The sequence below is a fragment of the Monomorium pharaonis genome, chromosome 1 (assembly GCF_013373865.1).
Source record: "Monomorium pharaonis isolate MP-MQ-018 chromosome 1, ASM1337386v2, whole genome shotgun sequence".
Lineage (NCBI taxonomy): Eukaryota > Metazoa > Arthropoda > Insecta > Hymenoptera > Formicidae > Monomorium > Monomorium pharaonis.
The window spans coordinates 37467011-37483399 of NC_050467.1; the positions used below are offsets into that span (position 1 = coordinate 37467011).

The 16389-nt window shown below is 44.8% G+C and overlaps 1 protein-coding gene across 8 annotated transcripts in view; it reads left to right on the top strand.

Moving 5' to 3' along the window:
- LOC105833132 (semaphorin-2A) overlaps positions 1–9008 on the top strand; it is a 325878-nt gene extending 316870 nt beyond the window's left edge. For all 8 annotated transcript variants that reach the window (XM_036283108.1, XM_036283119.1, XM_012674605.3 and 5 more), the window contains 6 exons: positions 1318–1588; positions 5546–5776; positions 6036–6449; positions 6539–6815; positions 7264–7711; positions 8551–9008. In XM_036283108.1, the coding sequence (XP_036139001.1) occupies positions 1318–1588; positions 5546–5776; positions 6036–6449; positions 6539–6815; positions 7264–7711; positions 8551–8625 (1716 nt within the window). In that variant the 3' untranslated portion in view covers positions 8626–9008. The remainder of the gene's footprint in view (positions 1–1317; positions 1589–5545; positions 5777–6035; positions 6450–6538; positions 6816–7263; positions 7712–8550) is intronic.
- The last annotated feature ends 7381 nt before the right edge of the window (positions 9009–16389 follow it).

A 16389-nucleotide genomic window follows, 5' to 3' on the forward strand; every position in this document is an offset into this window, starting at 1 on the left:
CGTGTTTGCGTGTAATTTTCATCATTTTTACAAATATTTAAAAATCATTAACTTCTACATATACTTTACCATTTGTGAAAAGTATTTGTATAGTTGTTAATTTAAAAAATTGTATATATTAATTAATTATAGTCGGTAAGATTTTTCAAAGAAAAGAAATGAGCAAATATCTTAAAGTGTGCATAAAAAATGTTAAGTATCGTCGATCATCTAAATGTCATTCAATTTCTCAGTTACAATATTCGCGATTATTTTTATTTTCTCAACAGTAGAATATTGAAACAAATACTGTATTTCTTTCTCACATCGTTTAATTCTCTTTTGCTTTTATACCTTACAAATTGCAATGTATACTAAATAAATTCGTTAAATTTGATTTTGTAATACGTGACAGTTTGTGATTGGATTGTGAAATTGTTAAAAACGACGATTTGCCTGGCAAAGAGCTGAAAAAAATGTATATGCACGTTTAAACGTACGCTGTCATACGCTGTCATTTGTTTATTGGAAATGGAAAATGCGAAACGATGTTAAATACATCCGCGACTCCCCTTGAAATGTATTACGGATTCAGCGTGATATGCGCAACGCACACCGATTTGTGCTGCTTTACGCTTAATTTAATTAATTAATAACAGAACGCGAGGAGGCATCTGAAAATAATATCGTTAATTAATTTTCGCGTTACGAATAAATTTCACCGCCACTCGCGCATTCTTCGGTACGTTCCAATTTAATTCCCGTCGAAATATTTAAAGCCATATAATGAATAATGCCGTTATTAATGAAAATTTACATGCATTATCGCAATAGTAGAAATCCGCACGACGTGATTTGCAAAGTTTCACAAAGTGCATCAAAGCGGCCAGGCAGATGAATGAATCTTGCGCTTAAGTACCCGTGTAACAACACGACAAAAGATACAGCAGTTTCGCTTTGCTAAACATTACGACTCCCGAGTGTGCCGTAACATCTCGTGTAATAATAACATTCAGCTGCTTACCAAAGCTACTGCTGGAAATTATACTTACTAAATAAAGTTAAATTACATCAAGACGTTCGGTACTGAATCTTGTAAACATAATTGCATATACATATTAAAATCTTATAAAATTTGTTGCACAATCTGCTCTAAGGCTATCGTTGTTTTTTTTATTTTTAGAAATTTTATTATAATTTATAATTTTACGCTCATTTCTTAATTTTATTATCTTCTGAATAAAGAAAATTTCTGTTATTTTACTTAACTTTTTTATGCTTATGCCTTTGTTGTCCGTGCCTATCTGATTTCGGTCCCCCAAATGATATTCTTTCCAGAGCAATCTGACTCACTTACCACGCCACGAGTTTGTCCCGGGGGTGGGAATGGGCATCGCAAAGTGTCCTTATGACCCTGCGGACAATTCGACGGCGGTCTGGGTCGAGAAGGGCAATCCCGGAGACCTGCCAGCTCTTTATTCCGGTACGAACGCCGAGTTCACCAAAGCCGATACTGTAATCTTTCGTACGGATCTCTACAATCTGACTACCGGTCGCAAGGCGTTCAGCTTCAAGAGGACACTCAAGTATGACTCCAAGTGGCTCGACAGTGAGTATTCTTTTCGCAAAAGATATTAGTCAAAAGCTTAATTAAATTTAATAGAATATCTATACTCCGTCGTATCGAAGATAACACTTCGTGAACTTATATTTCTGTGTTTTAACATTAATGGTAATGTCTTTACAAACGCGTATTTTCTATAATTACGTCTCTCCTTTGTACGGATATCGATCGTTACGTCTACCATTACTAGACATACTTAGATCTCCGCACTTCATAGGAGGAACCTTTACTCGAAGCCTGATAATTACGGTGTGTCGAGGCAACAATGAAATTTCCATTAGGCTTAGAGCGCGTAGTATTAACGAGAAGAGGGAGGGAAGTCGTGCTTGATCGGCTAAAAAGCGAAGCAGGTCTTCCCGAAGAAACCGCGTAGGAAGGGTGCTGCTTAGGAAATAGACAGGGAGTGCTTTGAAGTAGGACCTCAGCGTCAAGCCAGGAACACACTTCGGGTTCAAATGGATGCGAATAAACTGCCCCGCCTATTTTCCAAGGGTACCCATTGCCTTCCTCGCCGACGACGAGGAGGACTCGCGTGGAAAAGCAAGGGAACGAAGATGACGAAGGGTGGGTTACAAGTGGAATTATAGGAGTTTGGAGGGTGATGTTGGCGCTAGGTTCGCTATCGGACCGGTTAGAGGAGGTGCACGATCTCTCTCTCTCTCTCTCTCTCTCGTTCTCTTTCTCTGCAAACGGGGTAATAAAATAACACCCCGACGCGATCTTCCTCATCCCGAACGCTGCGTACTCGACGAAAGTACCCTCTCCTTTTTCTCGAAAAAGGAGAGAAAGCGAGCCGACTGAAGAAGTTAAAGTTTCCCCGCCCGTCCGCCGGAAACCGCTTTCTCGCTCTACTCTCTCCTCGCCAGAGTCCCGCGTAGTTCGGAGGCCCGGAGAGCTTTAATCAGTTTTACCGGCTCTCTGATTCGTCGGCCGGGATTATTGCGATCCTCTCGATTTTTCGTTATCGGAACGCGAACGTGAGAGGCGCGGCAAGAGCGGCCCGGCAAGGAAATTGGAAAATGTAGATTAGGACGTGCGTCGAATATAGACACACAATCCGACATGGAATTTAATAGCGTAACTCGCGGGAGGTGGGGGAGCGTAGAGCGCGCGCTGATTTGCGATGATCAAGTGTAAATAGAATCCGATTCGTTAGGTTCGTCGGTCGTGACGGGACACGAGGAATACGTCGAAAATTTAGTTATGTACGAGCGTTTAATATCGAAATCCTGCTCCATCCTCTTTGACAGCCTACGTTTTAAAATGATCGTCGAAAAAGTCTTGTTCCGCAAATAGTTTACATTTCTTATTGAATATCATTCGTTCGTTAGTTCGCCGAGTCAAATGTACAAAGAATATTTAAAGTTTTTACTCTATTAATTATTACAATGTTTTTCTTTCGGTCGGGAAGAAAATACCTCTTGTTAAGGATAAGAATTAATTTTAACTCCGTCCTTGTCTTACCGCGATCCTTTGCCAGCGAGTGTTCATGCGCAACATACCGGCTCGTAATAATGGTACAAGACGGTTAGATGGTTGCTTTGTATTTCTCGAGGGGGCTGCTTCCGCTTTTCCTCACTCTGTCGAAGCGTGCCGCCACTCGAGCCCGCTCCTTCAGTCTCTGTCGTCGGGTCGCGGTATCCAAGCGATAGGGGAAACCGGAGGGGACGGACGGACGACTTTGTCCCACTTTGTATCTTTCGCGCCCTCCCGCGGGACGCATGATTAGCCATTTGTTTCGTCGTTTAATTTCGAGCTAGCAGCCCTTTCGCTACCCTCTCTTCCCCCTCCTCTCTCTCTCTCTCTCACATCCTTCTTTCTCGTCTCTGCCTACTCCTCCGCCTCCAAAGCTGCCGGCTGCGACCTCCGTTCAGACCCTATAAGCAAGACTACCAAGCGTCACCATCAAGGACCATTCTCCGCATCGAGTTTGTCTATTAACAGAGGCGTTGATTAAAAGCAGGCGAGAGTACCGGAAGAGACGGATGGGCTCCACGCGCACTCCTCGTATAATCTTCGCGACTCTCCGACCCTCCTTCCTCCTTGTCCTCGCTTCCTCACTCACGACTTCTCTTTCTCGCTTCCCCGGTCTACTCGGCGGCAAGGCGAGGAGACGCAATGAAGACTGATGCGGTTCGTGGTGCGAGGTCATGATAAGGAAAACCGGCTCTGGGAAGGTAAATCGCGGACGGAAAGAGGGAAGAAAAATAGAGAGTAGAACGCAGTGGACTTAACAAGCTCTGAATAACTAGCTGACGAACGTCTACTTTCGCGGATCGTCGCGCATCCGGAATGAACGCTCGAACATTAGAGCGCAACCGTCTTCCTTTCGAACATCCGCTGCATTTAAAACGCGAAGTCTCTTTTATCGCGATGTAACGAGGCTCTTCTTAAAGTATAATGGCAATAGCGAGCATTTTCAGTATATTCGAACATCCCATCGTACGCTGTTCGTCGACGGCGCGGGCGTCGGGCCGTCAGAAGTCATCTCGCTACGAGAGGCTTCCCCACGTCTCCTCTCCTCGGTAAATTATTTCTCTCCTTCTGTCTCGTGGTCCGTCTCCGTCTATCTACACGGGCCTGTACTGGTCCAATATATCAAACTTCCACTGTCGAAGCGTCAGACAATCGATTTAATCGCTGAACTGTGAGGGAGATTGCGGCGGCCTCCAGCCGAGTGCCGCTGCATAATGTAAAACTGACGAGAGAGAGAGAGAGAGAGAGAGAGACCGGCTCTGGTGGCGGGTGACGACACGATTCAAACGCGAAAAAAATTCGATTTTCTCCACCATTTTCTCGCGTCACCAAACTCTGACTTCGTCGTTGTGCGGAATAAATCAGTTTCCTCGGCACAACAAGCAATTACACCAAGATTAAACCACAACGTTCGCGCCGAGCTGCTGCGCTACAAAATTCGCACGATTTATACTGCCGATGCGTGTTGAATTTAAATAATTTTTAGCCGAAGCTGCGAATATATACAAAATTTTCGTTTGTCGAAAATCGGCAAGCTGAAGTTCATCCGCGTAGTGTATTATTTCCAACCGAGGCGGGTTTGAGTGATAACCACGAGCGAGTTCAGTTTCTCAACCGGGAACCGCCGTCTGTCTGTGCTCACAAACTGTTAGAAAGTTATTTCTTTCTCCGCGTAACTTATCTCATTCGAAGATGATACTACCGAACTCTTATAACTCAACTACGCGAGATGCAGTGATAAAGCCGCACTCAATAGCGTTTTCTCACACCGTGCCGCTTTTGCAACCGGATCTCGATAAACTGCGATTTATTTTCGGTTATTTATCGCATTTTAGAGATTTTTAAGAAAATTATAAATTAATTTTGCTAACAACGAAATTGCAAAATCATTTTTTCCATTGAATTCAATTTCTTTTTTCAATTATCACGAAATGTTCTCAAGAAACGCAATCAAAGCGCATTGTTTCTAATCTAGCTCTACCATGTAATTCTGTTTTTTACCTCTCCTTCTCTCCCACTTTCTCCCGAAACGGGCAAAATATCGTTGTGCTACAAACTGACTGCGGTTAAACGGAATTCGGAGGACATTATTGTTCTCGTTTGAACAGAGAGAGAGCTGAAACAGTCTCGGCGATGAAAGTTTTTACGCATAGAAACGGGCAAGGATATCTTCTAGCGCGCCACCCGTAGCGAATGCTCGATTTGCGATTATTGTGCGCGATTATTACGAAGTATCTACGTGAACTATCTGCTCTAGAAGCAATTACTTCGCTGTAGGACGAGGAGACGCTAACGGCTAGATTACGCTGAGCTTAGGGCTCGTCGGAATATTTCGGCTGAACAGTTTTGCGAGATATTGTCTCGGCGTCGAAGAAACATTGAATAACGAATTGAAACGGATTTCGAAGCGTTTCGAAAATATTGGCTTAATGTCGAGCTAATGTCACGCTTTCTTAATATTTTCAGAGCCGAATTTCGTGGGCTCGTACGATATCGGCAGCCACGTGTTTTTCTTCTTCCGCGAGACCGCGGTCGAGTACATAAACTGCGGTAAAAGTGTGTACTCCCGTGTGGCGAGAGTTTGCAAGAGGGACACTGGCGGTAAAAATATACTCGCGCAGAATTGGGCCACATACCTCAAGGCCAGATTGAATTGTTCGATACCCGGCGAGTTCCCGTTTTATTTCAACGAGATACGTGAGTATCAGCATGTATATACAGATATATACTTTTTCGCTGTGTAACTTTTTTTATCTCTATTTTTTTGCGACATTTAAAATTCAATATTTATTAAGGTATTTGTCGTTATTTTTTTCTAAATAAAAAAAGAACATTGATATTTAACGACAAAATCCTCGTCTTTGGCGGAGGAAAAGCTATTTTCGCTTCTATTATGTTCACATTCCGAATGGTACATTCTATCGACATGTAATTACATTATTGTATCCTTGCTCAGAGAGCATTTATAAGGTGCCGGGTGACGACACGCATTTCTATGGTACCTTTACCACATCGACGAACGGGCTAATGGGCTCCGCGATATGTTCCTTCCACATTGACGCCATCCAAGAGGCTTTCCGCGGAAAGTTCAAAGAGCAGGCAACTAGCAGTAGCGCATGGCTACCGGTCTTGTCTAACAAAGTACCAGAACCGCGTCCGGGCCAATGTGTCAACGACACAGAGACGTTGCCGGACACCGTCCTGAATTTCATAAGATCCCATCCGCTGATGGACTCGGCGATTTCGCACGAGAACGAGAAGCCAGTCTTCTACAAGCGGGACGTCATGCTCACGCGATTGGTCGTCGATAAGCTGCGCATCGACTTCGTGGGGATCGATTTGGATTATACAGTCTACTACGCCGGCTCCAGTAAGCAAACTATCGAATATTTGTCATGAATACAAACGCGATCTGATAAGTTATTGTTAAAATGCGTGAACACGCGTTGCGTGTTACAGGCGATGGTCGCGTTCACAAGGTTGTACAATGGATCGACAGTAACGGCGAGTCCCAGTCGATCTTGCTGGATGTTTTCGATGTCACACCGGGCGAACCCATACAAGCGATGGAGATCTCGAAGGAGCACAAGGCTCTCTACGTGGCATCGGATCATCGGATAAAGCAGATCGATCTGGTAATGTGCACTCGGCGATACGACAATTGCCTGCGGTGTGTCCACGATCCGTACTGCGGATGGGATAAGGACACAAACATGTGTAAACCCTACGAACCAGGGTAAGTGCTTATACCGCGTTCTCTGCAAATACGACCGGAAAATTGCGAATACACGCGCGTGGCCTCTAATTTTACGCAAGATGAATACGCATATTGCAAAAAAAAAAGTGAAAAATATATTCGATTTTCGTCATAATTTACTCGCTTGATTACAAATTACGGCACGTAGATTTCGGAACAGAAATATTCGCGTCGATTTTACGCATCGTATATTTCAGTTACTGCAGATTCATTTCCGTCTGGTGAAACGAAATACTTTCACAGGCATAAAAAAATAAAATATAAAATAAAGGAAAAAAAGAAAATTGCAGTTAGCGAATCAAAATTCAATTTTGGAATATTTCGGAATAACAACTCACAGCAATGTGAATAAATGTTCGGCGTTACGTGTTCGCGACATAATCATAATCGCGCTTATAATAATATTCTGATTTTTTTTTTCGCGCAGTCTTCTTCAAGACGTGTCGAACACCACGGCGGACGTTTGCGACAGCAGCGTCGGCAAACGGAAACTCGTTGTCACTTGGGGCCAGTCGGTGCACCTGGGTTGCTTCGTGAAGATGCCGGAGGTGCTAGCGAACCAGGAGGTCCGGTGGTACCATTACAGTAAAGAGAAGGGAAGGTACCAGATCGCGTACAAGTACGGCGCCGGCGGCGACAAGTTCATCGAGACCTCGGAGAAGGGTCTGGTGATCGTCGGCGTGAACGAGCAGGACGCCGGTAGATACGACTGCTGGCTCGGCGGCGCACTCCTGTGCTCGTACAACATCACCGTGGACGCGCACAGATGTTCGGCGCCTGCCAAGTCCAATGACTACCAGAAAATTTATTCGGACTGGTGTCACGAGTTCGAGAAGTACAAGTCGGCGATGAAGAGCTGGGAAAGAAAGCAAGCGGTAAGTCATGTCGATTTGTCCCATTTCCCTCCGGTTTATAGCGCGACAACTCGTCAGACGCCGGAAGCATTTTTTCAACGCGAGCGAAATAACGCTGCCATAATATCTCAGATATTCATACCATCCGCCGTTCGCTATGCACGTATAGGATCGTCATAAAACCGTAATCGAGCCGTTTCCAAATTTGCATTGCAAAGCGATGCACAATTCAGTGGATTCTACGTATATTCAGTTATCTTTATATGCATCGGAACGGATGGACGGAAATTAAATATTTATCACGAAATTGTGCGATGTGAGGTGGAGTTTATTGTGGGAAAATATACCTACGGGGCGCAAATCGATAATGTGTATCGATAAATATAATTGCGTTTGATGGCGGCAAATGAGAATTACTCTGTGATTGTTCAAAATCGTTCGTAATCTTTTATGTATTATCCCACCGACGACTTTTAACGCGTATCGAAATCAATACAATTTGCACGACAAAATTATTAATGCGGCTAGCATATTTTACGTTCGCTCTATATAAATATTTGTGCTCGTATTAAAGCGATCATTAATATTTCGTTATATTTTATAACAGATAAATTTATAATTCTTTAATTATTTATATGAATATACTCGTACAGTCGGTAGTGAGTAACTGATTATGATATTTATTTATATTTATTTACGGTCTCGCGAATCGATTTCACGCAGATGGCGATCGTCGACATCTAGTTTCGAGCATGTAGCACACGAGGTGCGCGATACAGCGTTTAATACAATACATCGGGGAATCGCGAGATACAATTCATCCCTTCATAGCTCCGACACGTGCGCTTTCTCTGTTGCAGCAATGCGCCTCGAGGCAGAACGACAGCAATCAGAATCTACACACGAACGAGGTGTACGGCACGCCCCTCGTCTGATGGAGCCGATCGTTGGGTCCATCGTCGAGCCGAGATTACGATGACACGATGATACGCATAAGCGTCCCGCCGAGGAATCGCGGCTGGACCACGACCGGTTGGATCGGCCTGGCTTTCTTGTTGGCCGGTCACGCTACCGCGCTCGGCCCGCTGGTCACTCGAGGACTTTTAAGTGACTGAGGCCGATCCGCGATTCGCGAACCGGTGGACTAAATATATGCGTGCGATCGATCGTGCATATCGCGTGCTGTCCACGTGCCACGGTGCCCGAGAGCCTCTCGTTGGCGCTACCGATCGCGAGTGACTATCGAGTTTATTGGCGGTCGGTGATCCGCGAGAACATTCCAGTTCCGTTCTCGTCGCGCACCCGACTTTCCGTTACGTATACATATTTCGTTATATATATATATATATATATATATATATATATATATATATATATATATATATCGTATTTGCTTCGCTGTAAATAGACAATGTCGCGCGCGAACCGCGAAAGTGAAACCGGACGTTGGATGCCGCGAGATTATAACGAGCACGGGACGCCGGAACGATCCTCGGTATAAATTCCGATGTTCCTCGAGGTAAACGGACGATACCGCTTGTGCCGAAGAATCGTGGATAAAATTCCGATTCCTCTCACACCTGGACCGATGATTGGCGCCGAAAACTGCATAGAGAAACACGCGATCTTCTTTCCTCGGACTTTTTAATTAATTTGCGAGCTGGAGGGAGGATTTTATGTGTACATACGATATCGGAGTCTTATTTACGAAAGGGAAGACGACGCAACGTTGATCGCGATATCATCGTGACATCAGGAGATATCGATTATCAATAGGAGGTCAACATTAAACGTCAAAAGGGAGAAAGGCCGCGTTCTCCTTGCAGTTGTTTTCGCATCTGCGATAGGAGCGACCGACAAAGTCAAGGTGGAGTTTTCCAACAACAACAACGGTGGGAGCATCGATTGGAGAACAATCGCTATCGGCCCGCACTCGCGAGGTCGAGAGGAAACGGTGACGTCGCGGTCGAGGAAAGAAAGGTAAAAACGTCGCGTCGTCGGGGGAGGAGGAAAGAAAAACGAAACGTGGCCAACGGCGCGTTTACGACGTCACGCAGGTTACATATGAGATTATTATCGGCTTTAGAGACCTTCGTGCGAGCCGCCGCGCTGCTGCACTCGCGCGACGCTGGTTAGCTTTCCATATCACGTTCGCCACTTTTGCGGCGCACACACGCCTATTTTCTACCCGCACCCCTCAGACCAGCCACCCACTCTCACCCATCACCGCGTTTTCCTTCATTTTTCCCTTCGTATATCGCATCTCGACGATCGTACGAGCTGTTATCTTTTGTTTGCGGGAACCTTCGTGTCGCTCTGATCATCACCATTATTCTTCGTTCACCCGAGACGCATGGCGTATACCGATGACGACGCGGTTTTGCCCGCGCACATTCGCATTATGTATTTATGTATTTGTGAACGCATAAAAATACGCGTCGCATCCGCAATATTGCGCCGTGTCGCGCGGAAAACCAGTTCGCGAATAACCACTTAGACGACGCGTCATCGTCGAGAACCAAATCTCCCCCCTCTCCACCTCTATCCTTCGAAAATCAAAGGTGCTACGCGAGTTTATTTCCTTCAAGGGAAATCAGTAAGACTCGTGGTTCATACTCAGATTCATATATTTCTTTGAAGAGCGCGTAACCTCGTCCCTTTTTTTTTTATCCGACTCTTTTTTTCAATGGACACACACACGTGCGCGCGCCTAACGAGCGACAAACGGCGATCGTTATGTACGCGCTCGTGCACTGTACATATAATACCGGACTTAGAAGTCACGTGTACACATTTTCCGCTTAGATAAGTCCAATATTAGCGTAGGGAATATACATGTTTGCTTATAAGTTTTCGATGAACTCGGCCGGAGAGATCTCTCGTTGCATCCTGCGGTATCGCTGAGTAAACCGGAGTAAACGACCGCCAACACAAAACGCGGTGCTGGGGCACATCGAGGCGGCCGATCGTTTCGACGACTTCCGGACTTGAGGCCGCGCGAGCTATCGGAGCCAGCATTGCGTTTTTTTTTAATCCGCGCACATCCGACACGTACACACGTGCTCTGGCATAGGGAGAAACCTAACAGAGCGCGGTGTACGTGAAATCTTCACCCGAAAACCAACTCGAATTTCGGCATACGCCATTTACGCTTGGTTCATTTTAAGATATCAGATATACGTCGATTATCTGTTTTTTTTATTTTTTTTTTTTTTCCACCATCGTTAGCTTTCGCTCTATCTTTTATACCGCTCGAGAGCTTTTGGACATGGGAACGGGCGTTTCCGACTTCGTGATTATCTGTACATAGATAATAGCGTTATATTTTTATAATAAAAAAAAACGACACAGAAGACTTACCATTAAAAAGCAACAGCATGATTTTTAATCTATCGTTAGATATTTTGACTATCCGCGTTTTAGTCAAGTTGATTGAAAACTAGATCTCTGGATGTGAGCGAATGTTTTTCGGCGCAAACGGATATTTTTTGACACGCATGAAAATGACAGAAATTCAATTTCACCACGCTTCATCGCTAATTTTACAAATGCATACGTCCTCGTTTAGCAATCGTCCATGAAAATATGATGCAGGCTCGCACTATAGCGTCGTGTTAGCGTCCGTCCGACTTTTCCTCGGAGATCTCGACATACATTTTATAATCAACGCGACAACAAATAATTCACCGGTGCTCATTTAGCGCGGTTTGTCGAACGATCGACGTATCGAGACGTAGCACCCCAGCCAGCCATAATCAGCATGCATAACACGTAGGACTGTCGTAGACTATAAAAAAAAATAGTAGGGAAGGTCATGACGCCTTTCTATACACGGATTTTAGTTCCCTCGGGTAGTTGGTCGCATCGGTGATAGTTTCGCTCTTACTTTTAAGTTTGTACATAGACATTTGTACCGTAATATCCGCAATGATATCCTCGGTAATGAGGCAGCGCGGAGATGCCCGATCGAGCCTCGGTGCGCGCGGCTGTTATTAACTTCTGTACAGAGATCGTCGCGAGATTGACGATTTACCTTTTGTACCTATAAGGCTCAACCTATACGAGATATGGTACGCGATAAGAGAGAAAGATGGACTCCGATAAGGAAACCGCTGAAAAAAGACCGAAAATAGTGGAGTTGTACCTAAGCGAAAACCTAGGGAGTCGTAAGAGAATAATACAATAATCGGTAAAATCTAATCCTCGAGTATGTACTTATTATGAGCTTCAACAAGTATTGAATAGTATTACGACGTAGGATTAAGGCCGAACACACGTTAGGGATAAAATCGAGACTTTTGGACCGGATCGAGAAGCCAACCACGAAGTCGCGCGGATCGACGAGGGCTCTCGCTGCACCTCGCTGCACCCCTTGTCGATCCGCTCGGTCCATCTGCATCTACAAATCATCCTCAAATTCCTCCAGCCATCAATCGACGTCCCGGATCGTATTAGATCGCAGACGCGCCTGGATTATTCAGAGGAACAGAGAGAAACGGTCGAAAGAATGCCATGTACGCGTGCGTGAGTGCGTGTATGCGTGCTATTGCGTGATGTCACGGATACGTAAAGAATAGTAACTTACCTATCGTATATTTAAAGAAAGTTATAAAAAGAGTAAAAGCAAACGCGTAATATTACGATAGAATAGTAAAGTACACGAACTTTGGCTAAGAGCGCTCTCGTGCAATCCTTGCGGGCCACGTCATGTCGCGCGTTTACTATGATGAAAGGGAGGGGGAGGAAGGGAGAGAGTGTATATCGATCCTGAATGATACGATCCTAGTCTTCGCCATATGCGAAGAGGCCCCGATGCGAGTGCACGAGGGCGCGCTTCGGGTTGGAGTAGGCGTGATCACGGAAAGCAATCTAAGTTGAACCTAAAGTTGTTAGATATATTATTTGTAAGATTACTGTATGTTGCGTGAATGTTGCGATTGATGCGGCGGGATATCGCGAGCGGAACGATCGATCGGCGACGCGAGAGGAAGGATAGTAGAAAGCCTGGTCAGCGAGGCAAAGTATTATAATTTCGCCGCTGTTCGTCGAGACATAAGCTCGAAACGCACTTGAAAAACAAAAAAAAAAGAGAGAGGGTGAGACCTCAAGCATCACTGCCTGCGAAATCCTAATCGATTATCCCGCAACGTCGACCGCGAGGAGGCGAGATAGACTATAGAGATTCGGTTTAATGTATGCGATACGAGAGAGATTTTGGGCGACAGGCCCAACCTCGTGGTTACTCGTGTAAGGGGAAACGCAAAGGGGGAAGAGAACGCCCTAACTGAATAATTAGTTACGACGACATACTACTAAGATAGGAGAAAGGGAAAGAAAGATAGATCCGCGGTAACGATTTATTAAAATATATCACTAGGGCTAGCCGACGACTGTCTTAGGTTTTCAAGTATCGGAAGCGTAGACTCGTTTCTCGGGTGATGTGTAGCGGAGAAGATGGGATAGAACGGGGAAGGGATTTGCTACACATGGCGCTGCGTGTATCCTTTACTTTTTCATCTCGAAGATTACGGACGTGGAAGAGCGGGAATGATCCGTTGACCGATTTCCTCTTAATTTCGCCCGCCTTTCTTTCCGCTCTCGTGTCACCGGCGCTGTTTTTCTCCCCTTTTTCTTTTCTTCCCTCTTTTTTTTTACGGATATATCTTGCCTTAAAGCAGAAAATTGGAGCAAACTCGTGCGCGCGCGCGCGAGATTAATAGTCTATTCGTATCGTGGAAAACTCATCCTTCATCATCGCCGTATTTTTCTTCGTTCTTTCGGTTCGCTTCTTTTTTGCATTCTGCTCGTTCCTGTCGACAGCAGAGCGATCAAGGGTGGAAATTAGGGCCCGGGCGGTAGCGCGCCGTGAGTCGTTTTGAAGCTAGTAGGAGCCGATATACCGCTTAGGGGAATTCAATTTAGCTGCACGGTGTAAGGGACGGATCCGCACCGCTCGAGGTAACGCCACCGTACCTCGGCATGCATCGGCGTATCGGCAGTTTTGTTTATGGAACGTAATCGTGAATATCGATCTTCCTCCAAGCGCCCCGCCAAACGTTCTGTTTGTTCGCACCGGGCGATATGTTTATCGATTAAATCAATTCGGCCACACGCGTCATCCTGCGCTTGTCCACACAACGAAAGCTCAGTACTTTTCCAGTTAGGATGAAAGTTTTCGAAACGCTGCGCTAAGTATAAGATAGAAATTTATATCCTGGCGTAAAATTCATTATCATTTGTATCATAAGGAATTGTCGCGTCGTAAATTTCCACAGCTGTTTGAATTAAGATTGAGGAAGCGAAATCGCGCTGAATATGTCGAATTCATATAATTTCAATCTGCGTTGCACACAATTGTATGCGATACACGATCGATCGATTCACGGTACGCGCCGCCTAAAAATTCAGACTTATCGACACGTATGTGCGATTATCATCGTTAATGACATGACCGTAGGTAACTTTTAGTTTCAAAGAATTTCGTACGATAAGAGACCCTTTTAGATATTCACCTATTACCTAAACCTCCAATCGCTATTTTTATCAAAAAAAAAAAAAAAAAAAAAACATGTTAAAAATCTTTAATAGTTATCCATTGTTCACTATTGCTATAATAAAGTTTTGCTTTAATAAATGATTGATCTGTACGTTATTAATTTACAGCCCCAGATCTCCGCATAAGAAGCATTATAAAATGCAAGTAGTACTTCAAAAATAGACACTTGATACACATAAAGTCTTCTTTTATTGAAGAGATAGGCTACTTACAGACTTCTTTACTCGAGTCTTTAAATAATAACGGAAGGAAGGACACCGGGGATGGGCGCCAGAAACCACAGGTAAGTCCAATTCACGTTATAGACAACTGATTATGGATGCTTCCCGATTCGTCGATTTTGCGCTCGGCGCAGGAAGGCATCGAATTTGCGACCTCGTGACGCGCGAAATACAATCAGCGAACCGCAAGAAAAAGGATTGAACATCACCCGGAGAGATGGCCGAACAACGCGTTATCGCGAGTCTCCGGTCGCTTTGTTCGTGCATCTCGCGATCGATAAAACAACCTCAATACCGGTATATATTCACCGTTTGAATAATAACTTACCATTACGGTGGACTCCTCCGGTTTACATATGCAGCGGCTATAGACCCCTGGCTGACGAACGTCATCGGCGTCCGACTTAGGGAAACGGACGCTTGCGTCATTCGTGTCGTCTTGCCGGTTGCGATATTGTCTCGCGATTGTCTTGATCTACTATGACGTCATCGAAACGATACCACGTCGAGTGTCACTCTTTTCCTTCTTCGTCATTCCGTGACGTGGGCCGATTGACTTCAAAGGTGCGCTTTGCAATGTTACCATGCTTTACGCGGTCGGACTGTTACGCGAAAGGTCGTGGGAAACGTGCATGCGATGTTCTCTCTCTCAAACGGGGTTGGATGTAAAGCCGCTCTGAAATCGACACGCCTCGTCGGCTGCAATGTTCGGTAGTATTTAAAGAACGCTCGCGATGTACGTCTCTACAATGCCGTCTCGCATTTACGCGATTTTATCTTTCGCACGCACGTGGAGACGTAGGTTTCAGTTCTCACAGGTGAAACTGAATGAAGTTCAATGATACAGAAAGAGAGAAATTTCAGTTCTCGTCAGTATTCTTACGAAAAGGGAAAAGGAAATTGTAAAGGCACGAGCTGGAAAAATCGATTCGACTTAGATAGTATCTTGAATGTAAGATTCCTAAACTCACGCGGAATTCAATTTAAAAATCTAATCCGATAAAGCGATATATCGACACGTTGCGCCGGCCGCACTAAACTCGCGCTCGGTCCAGCTCGGTCCAGGTTTGACGGGTCGTATTAAATTGGCGCGAGTCTATTGATCTTAACTTTGTCAGCCACACCAAACGCCGATGAAAAGCGTATATACATCGCGTCGATACGGAGATTGAGTTCGGCGCTATCGCTCGATGGTTCGCGCGCGTTCCATAAGTAGTTACAATCAACGGTGCTTTGCCGTCGCCATTGAATAAAATCTATTCCGCAGTTACTAGACCGGGGCGGTGGACCATCAACGGCACAATGATAATGAGCGATACCCGAGTGCGTAGCGTAAACCGTAAAACGCAATTGCCATCAAAGCGGCGGTTTACGGTGGTCTTTATCGCTCTGCCTTTGCGCGGCCCCCGACATCCTTTGTGAATATTTCAGTTATCCGCGGCCACTATCGAAGTTTTAATGGAAATGCACGATCCGCTTTAATTAACTATTACGAACTGTTCGAGCGCCGAATTGGTGGGCACCGGAGGGGCGCCGAATGTTTATTCTTTCTGCCCGCATCCCTCCCGCGCATCACGCGAATATTTGCACGTGCGGTATCTGCTAGTTTATATTCGTTTCATATTTGTGTGCCGCAGATATGTGCATGGGAGTTTATCCCATGCGAAGCTTCGTGCCGCTTAATTCACTTTACTCTTTCTGGGACCTGCATTCATATGTGTATATACATATGAATACAAAATCCGATACTGTTTTGTTAGAAATCCTCACATTACAATGCGCTACGCTATCGCGCAATGTATACTCGTATTAATACTTTTGATTCGTATTAATAATGCACATTTACAAATGAGTTAAAATATTTGGCGCAACGTTATATTATGTATAATTTATTTCTACTTGTATTATGTTCTCGATATTTT